At 34.1% G+C, this 22,727-nt stretch overlaps 1 protein-coding gene across 3 annotated transcripts; it reads right to left on the bottom strand.

The window, feature by feature from the left end:
* Positions 1-6,098: 6,098 nt before the first annotated feature.
* Positions 6,099-7,483, bottom strand: LOC120188985 (probable purine permease 10). Of its 3 annotated transcripts, none has more exons than XM_039192349.1 (2): positions 7,354-7,483; positions 6,099-7,263 (listed from the first exon to the last, which is right to left on the bottom strand). In XM_039192349.1, the coding sequence occupies exons 1-2, from the start codon at positions 7,388-7,390 to the stop codon at positions 6,179-6,181; spliced, it is 1,122 nt and encodes a 373-aa protein (XP_039048280.1). In that variant the 5' UTR covers positions 7,391-7,483; the 3' UTR covers positions 6,099-6,178. The 3 variants fall into 3 exon arrangements, with proteins under 3 accessions (XP_039048280.1, XP_039048286.1, XP_039048275.1); XM_039192355.1 differs by having other exon boundaries at positions 6,099-7,260; positions 7,354-7,473; XM_039192344.1 differs by having other exon boundaries at positions 6,099-7,277; positions 7,356-7,471.
* Between the last annotated feature and the right edge of the window lie 15,244 nt (positions 7,484-22,727).

Here is a 22,727-nt window from a genome sequence, read left to right as displayed (position 1 = left end):
TACAATTTCAATACGAAAGAATAAAAATAAAGATTTCGTATATAGTTATTAAATTAATGTTCTGATTTTGATTTGTTGTAATTGTGATGCTAACCGACTAATATGGTGTGTTGTGTTGCCAAGAATATTTGCCTCAATTTCTCATATATTATTATCGTTAGATTTGGCTTGAAATTAAGTTGGTAAGTTGGAAATTTGATCTTGGTTGGTGGCCAACTTATTGGAAATTTCATCTTGATTGGTGGCCAAACTTTGAACATGGGAATTTCATGTTTGGTGGCTAACTTGTACACATTGAAAAATTCTTTGGTAGGTGGCCAACTTATTTTTCATGTTTGATCCCTAAAATATTAAGTTATTTATAAGTTTAGTCCTTAAAACTCAACAATAAATAGACCTAAGTATTTCATTGGAAATCATCCCAAAACAAGTTATATCTTCCTCTTGTATTCTTCATTCTCCCACTTTGGGAATTCTAAAGAATTCCATTTGTTGTAATATTGGCGATATAGTGAAGTTATCATCCGGTGTGTGCCCGAGGAGTAGACGATATTCTCGTCGAACCTCGTAAATTTAGTGTGTTATCTCCTTTATTGTTTTTATTCGATTTTTTCCATTGAGTTTCAATATTCAAAAGTTTGACAGGTTTATCCGCTGTGCAACCTTTAGTGGTTTTAATCTTGACATTTTAGGTCAATTTTGAAACTACGTTCGTGTGGGAAATAACATGATTTCCCCAACAATTGGCATTAGAGCTTCGGTTGAGGTTATCCTGGTGGTTCCGTTGCTGAAAAGATACAGTTCGTGCTATTGAATATTGTTCGTTGGAATTAAAATGCCAAAATACGGATCAGTTGAGACATCAAGCTCTTCATCCGGACCGGTGAGGAGGAGGATGTCAAATGCAAATTTCTCGGTGGAGTTGTTCGATGAATTCAGTCATTTTGGCATGTGGCAAGGCGAGGTGTTAGACACTTTATTCCAACAAGGTCTAGACATCACCATTGAGGAAGAAAAGCTCGAATATGTGGAGGAGAAATAATGGGGAACAATCAATCGTTTGGATTGCAGCACGATTCGATCTTGTCTTTCAGGGAGCAGAAGTATGGCTACAAGAACGAGACTTCTGCAAGAAAGATGTGGAAAGCATTGGAGGAAAAATTCCTAAAGAAAAGCTCTCAGAATCGTCTCCACATGAAGAAAAGATTGTTCAGATTTGATTATCAACTAGGCACCAGTATGAATGAGTACATCACTGCGTTCAATGAGCTAGTGGCAGACTTATTGGGCATGGATGAAACCTTCAAAGATGAAGATTTGGTCTTGATATTGTTGTCATCTCTTCCAGATAAATTTGAGCACCTTGAGATAACGTTACTTCATGGTAAGGATAATGTTACCCTTAAAGATATAACTGTTGCTTTGTATAGTTATGAGCTTAGGAAGAAAACCAAGAAGGAGAGCAAGTACGAAGCAGCGGAGGCCATGGTGGCAAGAGGTCGCTCAAAAAGTCAAAAGCCAAAGTGGAGAGGGAGATCAAAGTCGAAGTCCAGACTAGGAAAAGATGAATGTGCCTTTTGTCATGAGAAATGCCATTGGAAGAAAGATTGTCCGAAGCTGAATAAGAAAGGAAAAGCTACTCCATATGCATGTGTTGCAGAGTATGGTGCAAATGACTCTGACATATCATTGGTTGTTTCATCAACAATATTCTATTCAGATGAATGGATATTAGATTAGGGTTGCACATATCATATGTCCCCTAATCAGGAGTGGTTCTGTGATTTAGTAGAACTAAATGCAGGAGTTGTTTATATGGGCAATGACAATGCCTGTAAAACTATTGGGATAAGTTCAATTCGATTGAAGAATCAAGATGGATCAACCAGAGTTCTGACAGATGTCCGATACATGCCCAGTTTGAAGAAAAATCTCATCTCGTTGGGAGCCTTGAAATCCAAAGGCTCAGTAGTCACTATGAGAGATGGAGTTTTAAAAGTCACATATGGCACACTTGTGATGATGAAGGGCATCAGGAAAAATAATTTGTATTACTACCACGGTAGTACAATTATTGAGCAGTTGCAGCAGCTTCCGGAGGTGATGATTTGGACGCAACCTAGTTATGGCATATGCGGTTGGGGCATGCTGAAGAGAAATCCTTGCAAATTCTGGCAAAGAAATGATTGTTGAAATGTGCAAAGACTTGCAAATTGAACTTTTGCAAGCATTGTGTTCTGGGAAAGCAGAAGAGAGTGAAGTTTGGCACCATTATACATAATACAAAAGGTATTGTGGATTATATTCACTCAGATGTATGGGGTCCTTCAAAGATATCGTCTTTGGGAGGAAACCATTATTTTGTAACTTTTGTAGATGACTTTTCCAAAAGAGTTTGGGTGTATCCGATGAAGTCTAAAGATGAAGTGCTCTAAATTTTCCTGAAATGGAAAAATATGATCGATAACCAGACTGGTAGAAAGATCAAACGTCTTAGGACGGACAATGGAGGGGAATATAAAAGTGACCCATTCTTTGACGTTTGCCATGAGTATGGTATTGTTTGACACTTCATGGTTAGAAATACACCACAATAGAATGGGTTGGCATAGCGTATGAATCGAACACTATTGGAGAAAGTTCGATGTATATTGTCTAATGCTGGGTTAGGCAAGGCATTTTGGGCTGAGGCTATGACATATGTTGACCATCTCATCAATCGTCTGTCGTCATCAGCGATAGGAGGAAAAACACCATTGGAGGTATGGTCTGGAAAACCTGCTACTGATTATGATTCCTTACATATATTTAGATCCACTGTTTATTATCATGTAAAGGAATCCAAGCTTGATCCAAGAGCAAAGAAGGCTTTCTTTATGGGAATCACCCATGGAGTGAAGGGATTTTGCCTTTGGTGTTTAGACACCAAGAAGATAATTTGTAGCAGAGATGTTACCTTTGATTAATCTGCCCTAATAAAGAAGGTAACAAATGAAGTTGTCCAGACAAGTATCCGCAGCAGGTGAAGTATACTCCAAAACAGGTAGAGTTTCAGCAGACGATGATCCTAGAAGTTGATGCAACTGATTCTTCAACTCCAATAGAATAATCAGAAGATGAAGAGTTCAAACCCAAGAACCATTGGAGACACCAGAACCACTTGCAGTTACAAGGCCAATGAGAGAAATTCGTAGACCTGCTCGATTTGTTGATATGGTGGCCTATGCTCTTCCAGTTGTTGATGATGATATCCCTATCACTTACCAAGAAGCAATACAAAGCTTGGAAAGTGAAAAGTGGAAAAATGCCATGGATGAAGAAATGCAATCTCTCCAAAAGAACAACACTTGAAAACTGGCTCAATTACCGAAATGTAAAAGATCAATTGGATGCAATTGGGTATTTGCAAAGAAAGATGGATCTCATAGCAAGAAAGATGTTCGCTACAAGGCACGGTTGGTAGCTAAAGGCTACGCTCAAAAGGAGGGAATCGACTACAATAAAGTATTTTCCCCTGTTGTGAAGCATTCCTCCATTAGAATATTGTTGGTCTTGGTAGCATAGTTGAATTTGGAGCTAGCTCAACTTGATGTAAAGACGGCTTTCTTGCACGGTGATTTAGAAGAGGAGATCTATATGACTCAGCCAGAAGGATACAAAGATGGTGGTCGTGAGAAATGGGTTTGTAAGTTGAACAAATCGCTATATGGATTGAAGCAATCTCCGAGGCAGTGGTACAAGCGATTTGATAGCTTTATGAGGAGGCAAAAGTACACTAGAAGCAAATATGATCATTGTGTGTATTTATAAAAGCTCAAAGATGGATCTTTCATTTATCTTCTTTTGTACGTTGACAATATGTTGATCGCTTCGAAGAGTCAAAAGGAGATAGACAAATTAAAGGCTCAGTTGAATTAAGAGTTTGGGATGAACGATCTAGGTGAGGCCAAGAAGATTTTTGGTATGGAGATAAGCAGAGATAGACAGAGAGGGAAACTTTGTTTAAAATAGAAGCAGTATCTGAGAAAGGTATTACAATGTTTTGGCATGAATGAAAATACCAAACATGTAAATATCCCACTGGCTTCTCATTTGAAACTTAGTTCTCAATTATCTCCTAAAACTAACGAAGAACGAAAGTATATGGAAAAAGTTCCATATGCTAATGCAATTGGGAGCTTGATGTATGCAATGGTGTGTACGCGTCCTGACATTTCACAAGCAGTTGGAGTTGTGAGCAGGTACATGCATGATCCTGGAGAAGGACATTGGCAAGCTGTGAAATGGATTCTACGGTATCTCCAACAAACCGTGGATGTTGGTTTAGTTTTTGAACATAATGAAGCACTTGGTCAGTGTGTGGTTGGATATGCTGATTCCGATTATGCTGGTGATTTGGATAAGCGTCGATCAACTACTGGGTATTTGTTTACTCTTGCTAAAGCCCCAGTAGGTTGGAAGTCTACATTGCAATCTACGGTGGCCTTGTCTACTACAGAGGCAAAATACATGGCAGTTTCAGAGGCTGTAAAGGAAGCAATTTGGCTTAACGGTTGATGGAAGACTTGGGAGTTGTTCAAAGTCACATTAGTCTCTATTGTGACAGTCAGAGCGCTATTCACTTAGCGAAAAATCAAGTCTACCATTCAAGGACTAAGCATATCGACGTGAGGTATCACTTTGTGCGAGAGATCTTTGAAGAAGGAAAGATTCTACTTCAGAAAATTGCGACATCAGAAAATCCTGCAATATGATGACCAATGTGGTAGCAGTAATCAAGTTCAATCATTGTTTGAACTTGATTAACATCCTGAAAGTATGAACACCTTCGGGTGTGTGGCACTTGTGAGTGCAATTAGAGGCACTACAAATTTGGGGAGTTGAAGAAGTTGAGTAGGCTTGGTAATTTCAAGCCAAGTTGGAGATTTGTTAGATTTGGCTTGAAATTAAATTGGCAAGTTGAAAATTTTATCTTGGTTGGTGGCCAACTTATTGGAAATTTCATCTTGGTTGGTGGCCAAACTTTGAACATGGGAATTTCATATTTGGTGGCTAACTTGTACACATTGGAAAATTCTTTGGTAGGTGGCCAACTTATTTTTCATGTTTGATCCCTAAAATATTAGGTTATTTATAAGTTTAGTCCTTAAAACTCAACTATAAATAGGCCTAAGTATTTCATTAGAAATCATCCCAAAACAAGTTCTCTCTTCCTCTTGTATTCTTCATTCTCCCACTTTGGGAATTCTAAATAATTTCATTTATAATATTGGTGATATAGTGAAGTTATCATCCGGTGTGGTGCCCGAGGAATAGACGATATTATCGTCGAACCTCGTAAATTTGGTGTGTTCTCTCCTTTATTATTTTTATTCGGTTTTTTCCATTATGTTTCAATATTCAATAGTTTGACATGTTTATCCGCTGTGCAACCTTTGGTGGTTTTAATCTTAACATTTTAGGTCAATTTTAAAATTACGTTCGTGTGAAATAACACGATTTCCCCCAACAATTATACCCATTAATTTCTCTACAACCACCTTCTTGAATAAATCCATGAAATAGAATGGAGAAATAAGAAATGAGCTTAGTTATTGTTCCATCTCGGTTTCATCATTTGAAAACATAGATGGATGTACCAAATTTCGATTTTAGATTTAATGAGATTTTTTAAACATTGATAACTAAATTAATAAGATTTTTAAATATTGAAAGATTTTATAAACCAAAATTATTATTATACGAGAACACATCACTATTTTTATTAAATTTTGATGAAAATTCAAATTCAATAACCAATAACTTAAGAAAATGTGATATTAATAATGATTTTATTAAAAATAATTTAATTACCAAACATAAAAATATAATAATAATTAAATGATAAAATAAAATAAAATAATTTATCCTTAAAATATCCAAAAATAAAATCATAAAGGGAAAAGTATAATTTTTTTTTATCGATTTATCAGATTATGAGTTTAGCTAAAATCTATCAATCTTTTTTTATTCAATCATTATTACATAACGATGAAATATAGCATATGTTCTCAACAACCAAACCATGCACATGAATACTCCGGCAAAAAAGAGCCAACTATCGGCATGAATACAGGGAATCTAGTTCATTATATATCTTTGTGAATGATAAACAGTACAATTTCATGACAATTTTTGTTTAAACCCTTCCAGTCTCAGATTTCCGATCATCGAGATAGTGCTGATAAACATAGGAAACAAATCCCCAAATGGCCAACACCATAGAAATGACCTTAATCCCGGTCATGGGATCGTGGAAAAACACCATTGCAAACACTGGAACAATAGGCAGCCCCAACGTGCCGATGACATTCGAGAAAAGCGAAGACGCTTCCATTATCAAACCCACCGCACCGATCGAGAAAACTTGCCACCCTATGGCTATACAAACCAGCACGTTCACGTACGATGACTTCCCCATCTTAAACCCTTCCATTTCTCTGCCCAAATTTCCCGACTCCCCACTGATGAAAAGCCCCACAAAGATCACCAAAGTTGCAACCAACGACTGGTAGACTATCATGTCCAACACGATCTTAAAGGTTTCCTTTTTCAGAATCTTTTGGAAACAAAATTGAGTTAGGGACATCATTAATCCGTACCCCGCAGACGCAGCTACTGTACATACAAATCCGATCACGTATTTCCCTTTGGAAACCGATGTGGAACCGGAGGAATCGTTTTGGAATACGAGAAGGGCTGAAGAGATTGTTAAGAGAACTAGAGAGTTGATTATGAAAGGGGTGAACTTTTGTGAGTTAAGGAAGAACGAAAACAAGGCATTGAAGGCTAATTGGGAAGCACAAATGATTGAATAAGTGGAGACCGAGAGATATAAAAGACCAACTGAATACAACAGGCAATCGGCTGCTAATAGAACTCCAAGTCCAGAATACATGCCCGAAAGAAGGAGAACAGACGGTGGGTTTATGATGATGATGTTGCTGTTGTTTGTGTTGTGGTTTGAAGATTTGTATGATGAAAGGTAATACAAGGGAATGAGGATCGGGAAACCGGCAACTTGAACTAAGGTTGCCAGCCACTTGCTGTTTCCACCTTTGTCGTAGTACAACCTTCCGAGAAGAGTGGCCGTTGACTGACCGGCGAGGAGAAAAAGTGTATAGATTGCCACTAGGAGCCACCATTTGTAGCTTCTTTTTGACTGGCTCATGATTCCATTTGTTTTCCGCTCAGCTGAATTTTCATCTAATTTGTTCTCGTCTGGTAAATTATCAGTACTTTTTACATGTGAATTGATTCTTTAAATAAAATTATGGAAAATCATAATTATATAGATGAAGTGGAAGCACTTACCCAGGATCTGGAGTTGTATTTCTGTAGCTTCCCCCATGTCAAAGTTCAGAGTAGTTCAATATTTCAATCGAAGATGATAAGAAAAAAACTAAGAAACAAGACGAGAGAGCTAAATTAAAGGCGGTGAAGGAACTCTGGTTGCTCTGCTCTGCAGGGACATCCACTAGCTTTTAAAGTCCAAGAAGAAGGTCGATCCTGGCCCCGAGTGGGTCCCTGTTTTGATTTTCCTTTACCATTTTATTACAAATCCACGCTGAAGACAAAAAATGAAAAACAAAGCATCAAATCACTCTTTTTGTTTTTTATTAGTCGAGTTAATTATAATGTAGTATAATATCTCTTTTAGGAAAAAAGTAACTATTAAATAATAAATATTCAAAAGAGAAGGATTAAGGGGCACGTAGAGACAATCATCTCTTGTAAAAATTTCAGATTCCCTCCATCCCAAAATTTTAGAATTTCTTCCCTTGATTTAAAAATAATCGTTCATCCTTATCTATAGATATCATATTTAAACTTCCAATTACGAATAATAATTATTTTTTAACCATTAAAATTATTTAATACATACCATTTCTCTTTACTCTTTAATTCGCCTGTCAGTAAATAGTTATCCCTTGTTCCCATATGTAATAGGTAAAGGGAGGTAAGATAGTAGACTGCCCTAACACTAGGTCGAGAGCAACTTCCGTAGGAAACCTCCAAATTATAAAATACCCTCAATGGGAACTAACAATTATTTGTTTCATCATTAAAATCACTTAATTAGTACACTGTTCTTTTCTCTTTACTTCGGAGACTATTATGTCTAGCGTTTAATACTCAGTTATATCAAAATTTAATATGCGGTTTACTTAACAACTTCTATATTTTCTTCAAGCACGTGCTAGATTTGTATCCGATTAAGTATATGCAAATTATTTTACCTTTAATACAAATACCTAATCTATTAAATGTTGAATTGTAATAGTATATTTTAGGGTAAATTATATTAGTAACCACCTAATTATAATCCATTTTCATTTTGATCAACATTTCTAATACAAATACCCAATTTCTTATATGTTTACTTGTAGTAATATATTTTAGGTGAACTATATCAATTACTACCTAATTATAGTTCATTTTTATTTTGACCATCATTTTTAAATTATCGTCAATTAGGTCACCATACTATTTAAATATATTCAATTAAACCACTTGTCGTTAACAGTAATATGTTGTACTGATGTGGCAATTAAACAATTTATATATTACATAAATTCAATCATAATTTTAGATTGATTCAATATATTAATTATTCAATGATATGACAATACGTGCAATGACAAGATTAAAGGAAAGTAAATTGGAAGAGAGGTAATCTAATGGTAGGAATCGAACCCTGGCTTCGCGTGGCCTACCACTACTCCAGCTTCCATATCATGTTATAGATTTGCAACGCATGCTATTTAATTTATATTATAAGAAATTACAGGATAATAGAAATAGCAATGATAATTAATAGAATCAAACCTAGATTATAAGGGAATATAAAATCATCCAAACTATTAAAGAAAATATAATTATTGAACTATAATGATATAAAAATTGATTTTTTTCAACTCGAATTGGTTTCGAGTTGCAATTTCATAGGCTCGATTAAAAAAATTCAAATTCAAATCAAATTGTAAAATACAATTCGAATAATTCATATTTTTTAGTAATTAGTGGATTTGTTTTTAAATTTGAGTCGAGTCCTTCGATTTTTTATTATGTATGCATATCACATATGAAAAAAATATGAATAAATATATTTGTATTGTATATATGGTTATAGAAAAGTCACTTAAATTGGAATCAAATGATATAATAATATTATAAATATTTACAATTAAATTTAAATAGAAACTCAAAAAATTGACTTGGCTCGAATTTTATAAACTCGATTCGAAAAAATTTCAAGTCAACTCTGAGTTGTAAAATAGAACTCGTCAACTCAAAATTTTTTTACTCGACTCGATTGAATGATCACCCCTATATATATATATCTAAAAATATAATAAATATAAGATTTTAAAAAAAATTAAATTAAATTAAATAAATTTTTATCTCACACTTTCTCCGTTTCATATAGTCTAGTTCTAGAATTTTCATTTAGCAAAGCCAAGTTCTCCTCGCAGAGGAATTTTTAGAAAAAACCATTTCCTAGATATAAGATTTAACTCGATCACAATGACACCCCTTATATTCGTTATTTTAGCAAGGAATAAAGTCATGAAAGTGCATGCATGAAGTAGAGAAAATGGAGACAAAAATATATTAAATTTAGTCTAAAAATATTAAACTCACTTTTATTTTAAATATTATATTGATTATATTTATATATATATATATAATGTAGTCAATTATAATTTAAAAATTACTTTTATTTAATGGTTTAGATGTTTTTATATTCCTAATAGACTTGGGCTTGACTCCTTTTGTATTACTTTTATTTTCACTTTTCTGGCATTACTTATAAGATAAGATAAATAAAATATGTTGTAAGATTATGAACAAATGTGGGTGCAAGCATAGCGGTAGGATTGAGTGTTAGCTCTCCCATTGACTTAGGATCAATTACCCTTGGAGTTGCTTCTTTTTTGTTTATTTTCCTTTCCTCACATGGCGACACATCGTGTCGTCATGTGATTGGAGAGGAAAACATTTCAATTAAATATAAATTAAAGATTTCAATTAAATATAAATTAAAGATTCCAATTAAATATCTTGACACATGTCATCGTATGAATGGATAATTAATATATTGAATTAATTTAAAATTATGATTAAATTAATAGAATATATAAAAAATAAAAACTAAATGTGTAATTATACAAATTATTTTAACTGTCGCATCAATACAGTCGTTAATTGTTAATAGCAAATGACTTGATTAAATGTATTTAAATAGTTTGATAACATAATTGACAAAAAATTAAAGTATTGGTTAAAATAAAAATAGACTATAGTTAAATGGTTAGCGGTATAGCTTTATCTATCTTTTAAGGGTGCAATATGGTGAGTTTTGCTTCCTTTGCTCTTGATGGGGAGACGAAGGTATATCCACCGGCAGATTTTTATGTATAATTTTGTGGAGTTAATTACAAAATTAAATCATTGTTTTGTGTACAAAATTTATGGGTATGGCTGGACATCAAATAACAATATAAATAGCAATATAAATGACGTAGTCAATAGTGAGCACATTTATGAGAAAGATTGTGTAGTCTAGATCAAAGGAGAGGTGGATCAATATGAATGTTGATACGACACGAAACATAGAGACGTCAATAAATATGCAGAGACTATTATGTCTTGCTTGTCTAGCTTTTAATAAAAAAATGGTTATCCCTTTTTACTATATGTAATGGAATAAAAGGGAGGTAAGATAGTAGGTTGTACTTAAAACTAAGTTGATAGCAGTTTCCGTAGGAGACCTTCGAATTATGAAATACCCTTTATGAGACTCGATCTCACAACCTCAAAATTAAAAATCTTGTATTCTACCAACTGAGCTGAATAATCATTTCAATACTTTTAGTATGCGGTTTACTTGACAACTTCTATATTTTATTGAAGCACGTGCTAGATTTGTATCCGATTGATTATATGCAAATTATTTTACCTTCAATACAAATACCTAATCTATTAAATGTTGAATTGTAGTAATATATTTTAGGGTAAATTATATTAGTAATCACTTAATTATAGTCTATATTAATCACTTAATTATAGTATATTTTCATTTTGATCAACATTGCTAATAAAAATACCTAATTTCTTATATGTTTACTTGTAGTAATATATTTTAGGTGAACTATATATGTAATTGTCCATTTTTATTTTGTCAATCATTTTTAAAGTTTCGTCAATTAAGGTCACCCTATTATTTAAATATACTCAATCAAACCGCTTGTCATTAACAGTTAATTGTTGTACTGACGTGGTAATTAAATAATTTGTATAATTACATATTTAGTTCTTATTATTTATATATTACATAAATTCAATCATAATTTTAGATTGATTAACTATATTAATTATTCAATCATATGACGATACGTGCAAAATTAAAGGAAAAAAATGGAAGAGAGGTAATCTAATGGTAGGAATCGAACCCTGGCTTCGCGTGGCCTACCACTACTCCAGCTTCCATATCATGTTATAGATTTGCAACGCATGCTATTTAATTTATATTATAAGAAATTACAGGATAATAGAAATAGCAATGATAATTAATAGAATCAAACCTAGATTATAAGGGAATATAAAATCATCCAAACTATTAAAGAAAATATAATTATTGAACTATAATTGATATAAAAATTGATTTTTTTTCAACTCGAATTGGTTTCGAGTTACAATTTCATAGACTCGATTAAAAAAATTCAAATTCAAATCAAATTGTAAAATAAAATTCGAATAAATCAATTTTTTTAGTAATTAGTGGATTTAGTTTCGAATTTGAGTCGAGTCCTTCGATTTTGTATGATATATGTATATCACATATGGAAAAAATTGAATAAATATATTTGTATTGTATATATGGTTATATAAAAGTCACTTAAATTGGAATCAAATGATATGATAATATTATAAATATTTACAATTAAATTTAAATAGAAACTTAAAAAATTAACTCGTCTTGAATTTTATAAACTCGACTCAAAAAAGTTTCAAGTGAACTCGAAATTTTTTTACTCGACTCGATTGAATGCTCACCCTATATATATATATATATCTAAAAATATAATAAATATAAGATTTAAACTAAAAAAATAAAAATTTTAAATTAAATTTAATATATTTTTTGTCTCAACTTTCTCCTTTTCATATACTCTAGTTCCAGAATTTTCATTTAGCAAAGTCAAGTTCTCTTAGCAGAGGAATTTTTAGAAAAACCATTTCCTAGATATAAGATTTAACTCGATCACAATGACACCCCTTATATTCGTTATTTTAGCAAGGAATAAAGTCATGAAAGTGCATGCATGAAGTAGAGAAAACGGAGACAAAAATATATTAAATTTATTTTTATTTTAAATATTATATTGATTATATTTAATGGTTTAGATGTTTTTATATTCCTAATAAACTTAGGCTTGACTCCTTTTAGTATTACTTTTATTTTCACTTTTCTGGCATAACTTATAAGATAAGATAAATAACATATGTCGTAATATTATGAACAAATGTGGGTACCAGCATAGCGGTAGGATTGAGTGTTAGCCCTCTTATTGACTCAGGATCAATTACCCTTGGAGTTGTTTCTTCCTTGCTTATTTTCCTTTCCTCACATGGTTACACGTTTCACCATGTGATTGGAGAGGAAAACATTTCAATTAAATATAAATTAAATTAAAAAAAAAAGTTATACAATCACTAATATATTGAATTAATTTAAAATTATGATTAAATTGATAGAATATATAAATAATAAAAATAAACTATAGTTAAAAGATTACTAATAAAACTTTATCTATCTTTTAAGGGTGCAATATGGTGAGTTTTGCTTTCTTTGCTCTTCATGGGGAGACGAAGGTATATCCACCGGAAGATTTTGATGTATAATTTTGTGGAGTTAATTGCAAGATTAAATCTTTGTTTTGTGTACAAAATTTATGGGTATGGTTGGAAATTAAATAGGCGATTTTTCCGATATATCACTGTTGAACATTATATTTCCCGATCAGGCATCGTTCAAACTATATTTCCCGATCTAATACCCTTTGCAGAAAGGTACGACCCCTGTAATGCGCTTTACGCTGATTTAGTGCCACGTGGGGTAAGGCGTGCCCCCTGAAGCGCGAGGGCGCGACTTACGCTGACATGGTGTACACGTGTGTAAAGCGCGGCCCCGGAGGCGCGTCTTAGGCCACCTAGGAGTATAGCGCAGCACAAGGACCGCACCTTACCTTTAACACAATTATATTAGGCGCGGAACAAGGGTCGCGTCTTAAATTTATCTAATATAATTATGTAAGGCGCGGTGCAGGTACCGCGTCTTGTAGCTTTTTCCGACTATAAATACCCTTCCCCCGGGGTAACTCCTCACATCTCCTCTCGATTAGGAAAAAAATTAATACAACAATCCGACAATCTTCTCATATTTGATTCAGAAGTTCGTGCGATTTTTCGTTATAATGTAATTTTGTGATAAATTTTTTTATTATACTTATTGTTTATTATGATTATTTGAAAAAAATATTATATTGAATGTTGTCAATTAATTTATGTGTTTGTAAAATTAGAAAGCGAGAATATACGTCGAAATAGTTTTGCGGTACATGTAATAATATAAAATTATATTATTTAAATTATTTACGTTTATGTGTAAAAAATTTATTCTGTTATATTTTCGTTCATATATTATTTATTTAATCAACATTGTTTCAGTTGTTTTTTTGCAGATATAATATTGTCACACTTTTAAACTCAAAGAATGGTGCGACTTTCAGCTATTGTTTATTATGGTGGTGAAATTCGAGAAGATGAAACTGACATTGTTTTCGTATCAAATGATCGTGTTAAAATATCATTGAAAAGAAACATAACTCTTGAGGAGCTGATAACGAAGATTTCGATGAAGATTCATGTTGGAAGTAGTAGAAGAATGTCGTCGTTGCAGTACAGATTTCCAACATCATTGTTGCCATTAAATTATATAGCGTTCGAACTTTTGAACAATGATGATGTTGAAATGATGGTTAAAGCTCAAAGTAATTATTCAGACGCTGATATTGAGATGTATGCAAATTTTATTCAAGTGCGTGCTGTTCGGGGTCAATTATTAAGCTCGCACTATGGGCTGGCTGAACAAGTTGATCAAGTTGACAACCCGACGACAGTAATGTGTAATGATTTTAATGCCATAATGGGGAGACATTCATCCGCAACTCCTTACGATATGTACCGAGGTGGGTCGACGAACAATCCGTATGGCAACATCGCGTCGAGTTCAAGGGAAAGACATTCATCTGCAAATCCCTTTGACCTTAATATGGAGATGCCATCGACGCAACATCTATGCAGTTTCCATTTGACACGATGGCTTCAAGCTCCAGGGGGAGGCATTCGACTGCGAGCTTTTTCGATCTGAATGTCGATATGCCTTCCAGTTCAAGGCGAAGGCGTACAAGTAGTAGGTTCTTCGACCTAAATGTAGAAAGCATGGAGGAACCATCATCTCCACCAGAAGAACCGCTTCGTGAGCCTGGTGCGGATGGTGCTGAGATTGGACTATTCATTCACCCAGAATCACCGTAATTCAACTCTGATAATGATGATGATATGGATGAAGTTCCAGCAAATGTGGCACAAATTGACCCTCCAACACATATGTATGAAGCTGATTATTGTGCAATGTATGGGCCAGAATTTGCAGATATGCCTCATCTCGGTGACTATGAATATTACTCATCAATAAATAATGGTGAGTTATATTTAGGCATGGAGTTTTCAAGCAAAGAATAAGCGATGATGGCTATAAAAAATTACAATATCCATAATTCTGTTTAATTGAGAGTCGACCGCTCCACGACAGAAAAAATATGTATGTTACTGTGCCCGACGTGAAAAAGGATGCAATTGGATGTTTCGCGTATCGAAGAGGAAGAGAAAAAATAACAGATGGGAACTAACAGTATACAACGGTCCTCACACATGTTGTGCTGGAGGGGTCAACCAAGATCATCCCAACTTGGACTCTGAAGTGATATGCCAAGTCATCATGCCCATGGTAAAAGCAAGCTCTCATATAGATGTTGTTGTGTTGATTTCAGCTATACAATCGCAGTATGGGTACATTGTCTCCTATAAAAAAGCTTGGTTGGCAAAACAAAATGCCATTGTCAAACTTCATGGCGAATGTGATGCATCTTACAACGAACTTCCAGGCTGGTTTAGACTGGTGCGGATGTTGAATCCTAGGACAATTGTGGACTTCGAAACCTCCTATGCATACCATAATGATTGAGTTCTCCGCGATCGATGCCAATTCTACCGGGTTTTTTGGACTTACCCACAGTGCGTTAATGCTGTGAAATACTGCAAGCCTGTGGTCCAGATCGACGAGACTTTCTTGTATGGAAAATACAAACAAGTTTTTATTATTGGCAGTTGTCCAAGATGGCAATCACAACATTCTTCCAGTTGCTTTTGCTCTTGTCGAAGGAGAAGATACATATTATTGGACTTTTTTCCTCCGAAATTTACGTGCACATGTTATCACGAGGGAAAACATCTTGTTCATTTCAGATCGCGGAGCTGTGATCAAAGCAGCAATGGATTCTTTGGGTCTAATGTAGCAACCATCCTTTATCTAACATAGGTATTGTCTCCGACACATTGCTGCGAACTACCATGGAAGATACAAGAAGAATGATGAGCATCAATTACTTGTGCGCATGGGTAAGTGAAACTGATGTAGTTTGTTTTCTTTCGATCCTTTTGATCATGTTAGTAAGTTATACATTTTTTGATCAGGTTACGAACTACTTCCTTGAATCTTTGAATCAATGCTTCAAGATTTACGGGCGAATAACAAGGAAGGATACGATTACATCAACCTCATCGATAAAGAAATGTGGACGAACGCATATGATGGTGGATATCGATATGGACACATGATCAATTCAACCTTAAAGGGTGCACGTCACTTACCTGTAGCGGCTTTGGTAAAGACTACATATTTTCGTTTGGGGGCACTTTTTGTGAAGCTCAGGGGACAAGCTCAAACCTGGATGCAAGGCGGTCATGTGTAGAAACCAAGGACACACTAGAAAAACATGTCCACTTCTGTTGTCATCAAATAACAATTGATGAGGAAATGATGTAGTTGTTTATCAATTAATAATTATTGTACTTTAATTTACATTTACTTCAAGTTAATGTTATTCGATAACCGCTGATGAAGATTAAAAAAACGATACAATTATACGAGATTGGACGTTGGCGTTATATTAACAAATAACTGATATCAACGATACAATAAGTATTAAATGGTAAATGATAACTAAATTACAATAACTAATATTAAATGGTAATAAACAAAATAAATTAACAAAAAGTTCAACAAATTTATCAAAATAAATTAAAATAAATCCAACCATATTAACGAATTAAAGTAAACATTAAATGATAAATAAAAAAATATTACAATAAAAAAGTCCAATAAACAACTACAATAAACAATACTAAATACAAATATAATAAAAACACAAAATCTATCGATGCATGCGACGCGAATGTGTTCCGCAGGGCGGTGGCTGTCGGTCTCGAGGAGGATTTCTTCGTATCACTGGTTGTGACTCCTCGTTGTCATCATCATCACCATCATCATCATCATCGTCGTTGTCGTCGTCGTCCTGAGCAGCTAAATTTTGTTGATGAGGAGCTGATGACGATGAAGCACCTCCATAGAATAAGGACCCTGGAGGTGTATGACTGACTATCCCTCCGGCCTGTGAAAACTGGGAAAACTCATAAAACCCAGACATCGCTGAGTGTGAAAACTGTACAGGAGGCTGAACCCGCCAAATATCCAGCATATGAACCTCAAGTCAGATTTGCAAACATAGACCCATAATAGCCTCCAGGAGGGGTCATATAACTCTGTGAAGGTGGCGGCGGCGGGGTCATAAAACCAGGTGATGGTGGCGGTAGCGGCATAACATATGGCTACGGTATGTAAGTCGCTGTAGACGGTGGCTACTGTGAAGGTCCTACTGGTGCAGCTGAGGATGAACCGAAAGCACCTGCTCTCCGTCCACGAGTCAGGGGACGATGGTATTATGTCGGTGAACGTCTCTGTCGACGTCATGGAAAGGTTCACCCTCGTACATCCTCGGGAAGTAGAAACGGTTTCCCGTTACTGTTGAACCACTCATAATAACCCTCACCAACCATCAAGAGGTCAATAAAAATGGGCTCTCTACGGGGAAGACGCCGATGTCAATCCTCCCACAACACGACCCACTTATGATGCCTCACCAGCCAATTTGTATCAGTCTTGCCGCGTCTATTTGTGCTATGCAACTCGTCCATATTGCGAGGTACTTCCGGAATTGGTTGAAAACAACCAAATTGTCGGAGCACGCGATCAGTGGAGTGCTACTCGACGGTCGCACAACATATCAAAGGGACCATCGCCATCCAAACATCTGATGGGCCCCTCAACTCAGGTAGGATCACCATCCTCACATCATCAATAGAATATGACACCCATTCAAACTAAAACAAATATATAAAATTTTTATCAAAATAATAATCTAATTATATAACTATAATCTAAAATTGATTTTTAAACATTAAAATTCATACATGTGTGCCAGCCTTCTGATAGATGAGCACCCTAATTTTTTCTAAATCATCAGGTAGCTCCTGATGATTTTTCCTATCAGTCGACCACCTATTCAAGAAAAAAAATTTATTATACGCTATATAAAATGATTAATATACGAAATCAGTTTTATAATTACCTCAAGAGTAGCAGAAATACGAATGGGTTCTTCACAACGGGACATACAAAGGTCAATCGATACCATGCCCAAGACTGCAGCAGGAGGAGACATCTGCCGATAGCATTTCTGCTGTAGTCAGTGGCTCGACACATCTCCTTGTACAAAAAAGCCAAAACTACCGAGCCACAACTGAGTGATCCGGCCAGACGAAAGTCGACAAGATGTCACAACCACATACAATGAACTTGGTTGCACGATTTGTCCGATATCAACAACCCTCCTATCAGCTGCAATATGCATGCCCATGCATACATTTTAACTGCATAATCTGACGCGTCCTCGCTCAACTCCCAAAAATTGGCATATAACCAATTTAACGGTATCCGACCACCGTTAAAACTTTCCGGGACACGTCTTAGATTATCCCGACACAAAGCAGTCTAGGAACCCTGCGTGATCCCCAATATCACATCTCCATCCACCGGAAGCCCCAGGTGCATAGCAACATCCTCAAGTGTAATCATGCACTCTCCACACGAAAGATGGAATGTGTGGGTCTCCGGCCTCCACCGCTCAACTAAGGCAGAAATAAGGTCTGGTTCTATCTTACAGTGACCCTGATATCTACCTATGTAACTGAATCCAACCTCTACTAAATACGGCAAGACACAGCTAGATATCACTAACTTAAGATTCCTAATAAATTGATCTAATACACGATACTTCTCCTAAAATTAAATAATTACAAAAATTAATTCTTAATTTAATAATCATGCATTAAATAAATCAACAAATAATTACTAATAATTTAAATTAAATTAAAACGTTAAAATGTTACCGTATCAGCAAAGTGTCGAGATATATGATTTCCATCCAAGCGAAGTAGACCGGCTTCCATTTTATATATGCAAAAAATTAATTAAATAAAATATTAAATAAATTAAATACTTAAATAAATTAAATATAAAATAATAAAAATATAATAAAATATACCTTAAACAGATATTATAAGAGAAGTTGAGAGAAGTTTGTGTGATGAAAGTGATTGAGGATAGGGGTATTTATAGGGAGGGATTGGGGTGTGAAACGTCGGGATAGGTGGGTAATTATACCCAAGGCGCGCCGCAGGGGGCACGCCTTACTGACGCGTGGCAGATTCTGAGGCAAGGCTCGGCCCCTGCACCGCACTATACCCCTGTACGCACGTGTATACCATGTCAGCATAAGGCGCGTTTAAGGGGGCGCACCTTACCTCACGTGATACCAAATCAGCGTAAAACGCGTTGCAGGGATCACACCTTTCTGCAAAGGGTGTTAGATCAGAAAATATAATGTAAACGGTGTCTAATCGAAAAATATACTGTTCAACGATGATATATCAGGAAATTCGCCCATTAAATAGCAATATAAATGACGTAGTCAATAGTGAGCACATTTATGAGAAAGATTGTGTGTTGTAGATCAAAGGAGAGTTAGATCGATATGAATGTTGATGGGACACGAAACATAGAGACGTGAACAACTTTTATTGAAAGAATTCTTCGTTATAGTAATGGTGACTGATTAGCGTGTTATCCAGGGATGGGCATGAGTTGGAACTGGTCGGTTCGATCTCAAGACCATCCTAATTATGAGTGCACAATAAGTTACAATTTAATTTTTTAAATTAAGTTGTGTGGTGCTTTCGAAAGGTTGTGCTAGGCTTGGGATATAGGGGCATGTAATATGAGAAAAGCTTGATAATTAGACAGAGTTAGACAAAGAAAGTTATTTGAGAACTTTGCACGCACTTGAAGATGATATTGCAATAGTTTTAGAATGTATGAATACAACACGACAGTGTTGGCTGCAAACTATGCTACTAGTTGCATTAGGTTCACTCTGTTGGAAAAATAATGGATTGGTTGACTGATATTAATGTTATTAATAAATCTCATCATTTGGTGATAGACATTAATAATAAGTCATTTCATTTGAGTAAACTTATTAGTTATTGATTTAAAGTTACATCTATCTTATCATATCTATTAGCTTTTATCAATTCTTTTCATCGAAGGTCAAGCCTCTTCATCGAATGTTCTTAATCTTTAAATTCATTTTTCCTTCCACTATATAAAAACTAGTTGAGACGCAATTTAAAAACAACTTAAAAGAAAAAGACTTTAAAAGATTGGTTAATTACATTATTGATCATTTATATTTGTGTTTTGTTCATTTTTTCTCATTGATTTCAAAAAGCATAATATATAGTCACTTTTGTTTTTACTTAATTAAGATATGATCACTTTCACTTTTATTTAAGATGTGGTCACACGAGTTAACTATTTTGAACAGTTAACATATTAGGTAACGTGATAATTAAATATTTTGGTATAATCACATATTTGATCCATATTATTTACATATTCTCTCAATTTAGTTATACTTTTAATAAATTAAAATAAATTTAATCCTCCAATTGATTGACATGTGTCACTGGTGCCACATGGCATCATTCGATTGGAGGATTAAATTTATTTTAATTTATTAAAAGTATGACTAAATTGAGAGAATATGTAAATAATAGAGACAAAATATGTAATTAATCTAAAATATTTAATTGTCATATCATCTAATCTGTTAACTGTTAATGACAGTTAACTCATGGAAACTACGTCTTAATTAATTAAAAATAGAAGTGGACATATATTATATTTTTGAAATCAATGAGGAAAAATTAACGAAACACAAACATAAGTGATCAATAATGTAGTTAACCCTAAAAAATTTCTTTCAAAAATCATTCTTTTAGCGATAAAGGAATGCAAAATTGTGTTCGACTATTTACTATTATTATGTTTAATGCTTTGATCTTTTATTGTTAGATTTTGGGAGATCGGCGTCAACGTTACTTAAAGCATCAAAGAGAAAACGAATTTGTGTTAAGAAAATTAAAATTTTAACTCTAATAATCAATTTTTAAGAATAGATAGTCGATACAAAAATCCTTCTAATGATAGTACTATAGATGCAATTGGGGGTTGTGATCCATCGTTTAGCTATTTTTGAATATTAGAGTGCACAATAAAAAACGTGATGTTCCAATACGATTCATGAATGGAAAGTCGAGTTGTTGGAAATTTATGTTAATTTCTTAGAGTTGATCAAGTTAATCTGGAAAGAAATAAGCACTCGTTACCTGATTTGAAGACCCTTAAAAGCAATTAAAAAGAGTATCCATGTCTTTAACGATCGACTCCCGATCTGATAATTACCGGGTCGGATCGATTCTCGTCAAATTTATAACGACTAAAAAAACCCAATGTGAATTTTCATGACTAAATTTGGCATTTTAAAAAATAATTCTTAATGTCACTGAAAATATATTTTCTTTTATTGATTGATATATGTAGGTTAAAAATGTACTCATCAAAAACTAGAAATTCGATGGTGTTTCCTTTTTTTTTTTTTCTATGTCGAATTATAGATTTGATATACTAGAGGGCTTGAGTAAGAGTATGATTATGATAGTTGAGGGTCACACCACTCACTCTAGCATTGGTGAGAGTGATTTGACCGTAGTGACTAAAGAGTTTGAGGTTCAAAATAGAAAGGTTAATAATACTTTTATGCTCTTTTATAAGTTTGTAAAGAGGGTCGGTGGGTACCAACGGAGATTTATTTAAGTGATAAGTAAATGAATATTATTTAAGTAATGTTTTAGGTTCGAGTTATTGTATATGTATAAAATTTTAATTGGGAGATTCTCCCATCAAAGTTAATTGTACGATTCGAGTCGGTCTAGATTAATCAATGCAAAACCTTGGAATTAGAGGGAAACTAAAAAAAAGAGGGCCAGAGGTTTCAAAGATATCGGAGAGCTTCAAGATCATCGAGCTATGAACAATGCCGAGTACACAGTCAGTAAAGTGTTTGAAACGTGATAGAGTTCGACCTTAATGTTGTAACTCTTATGTTGAATGTTGGTTAATCATAGAGTTTTTATAAGCTCGCAGTCATTATTAATATTTTCAGATAGTTAGGAGTTTACTCGAAGCTTGAGAGACTAGCATCCCGTAATGATCGAATCAAGAACAATCTTATTAATGTATGTCGAAACTTATTTTGAATTGAGGCAATGTGGAAACTTTAAATGTGGTGTACGGTTGACTTATCATTTTAGTACCTTGCTAGTACTTATGTCACTTGATATGACGTGTTTTGAATGATAAATTTGAATTTAAACCCTAATTGAAGTTTGATGATATGGCATGCAAGTTGTTTACAATGATTAAATATGTAAATTTAGTCAAATTATGAACTGATCATAATTAAGTGTAATGATCACCTGGACAAGTTTTAAAGTTGATACATGATGTGTTAAGCGTATAAAAATATGAAATGACCTATAATGATTAAATGACTACTTCAGTTGTGCAAAGTTAATTTTCTTATGTAATTATGACTTTTGATTTCGAAGGTGTGTTTATTTATGTTATAAATGTGTATCATATATATATTAACATATTCTAAGTGTAACAAGTACGTTCTAAACATATTTATAGACCATAAGATCGATTGTATGTTCATATATACTCACGTGACTTTTTAGATTTTTTTAAAAAATGGATCAATACTCTTCATGAACGGATGATCCCTCCCTTAAAAGATCGATTCCTTAGTAATTCTTCCTTAAGGTTTTTATTGTTGAATAATGTCTAAGGGTCGTTTGTTTGGTGTAAAATGTTTTACAGAAAACATTTTCTTGGGCTTGGCAATGCAAAATGAACGAGTCAATGTAAAGTAATTTACAGTCAAAGGGAAAAAGGGTGTGTGTTTTGTGGTAAAATGACTTACCACACAAACTTTCTCTTCTTTCTTACGTTTACAAGAATATTTTCTTGCCTTCTC

The sequence above is a fragment of the Hibiscus syriacus genome, unplaced genomic scaffold (assembly GCF_006381635.1).
Source record: "Hibiscus syriacus cultivar Baekdansim isolate YM2019G1 unplaced genomic scaffold, ASM638163v2 tig00004072_pilon, whole genome shotgun sequence".
Lineage (NCBI taxonomy): Eukaryota > Viridiplantae > Streptophyta > Magnoliopsida > Malvales > Malvaceae > Hibiscus > Hibiscus syriacus.
The sequence above is the reverse complement of the archived record's forward strand: the minus strand, read 5'-3'. Positions and strand labels throughout refer to the sequence as shown.

Bases quoted from the DNA above. Each gene is read 5' to 3' on its own strand.
- LOC120188985 (XM_039192344.1), bottom strand. From the start codon at position 7,390: ATGGGGGAAGCTACAGAAATACAACTCCAGATCCT. The intron at 7,278-7,355 runs GGGTAAGTGCTT...ACATGTAAAAAG, and splicing joins GAAATACAACTCCAGATCCT to TACTGATAATTTACCAGACG.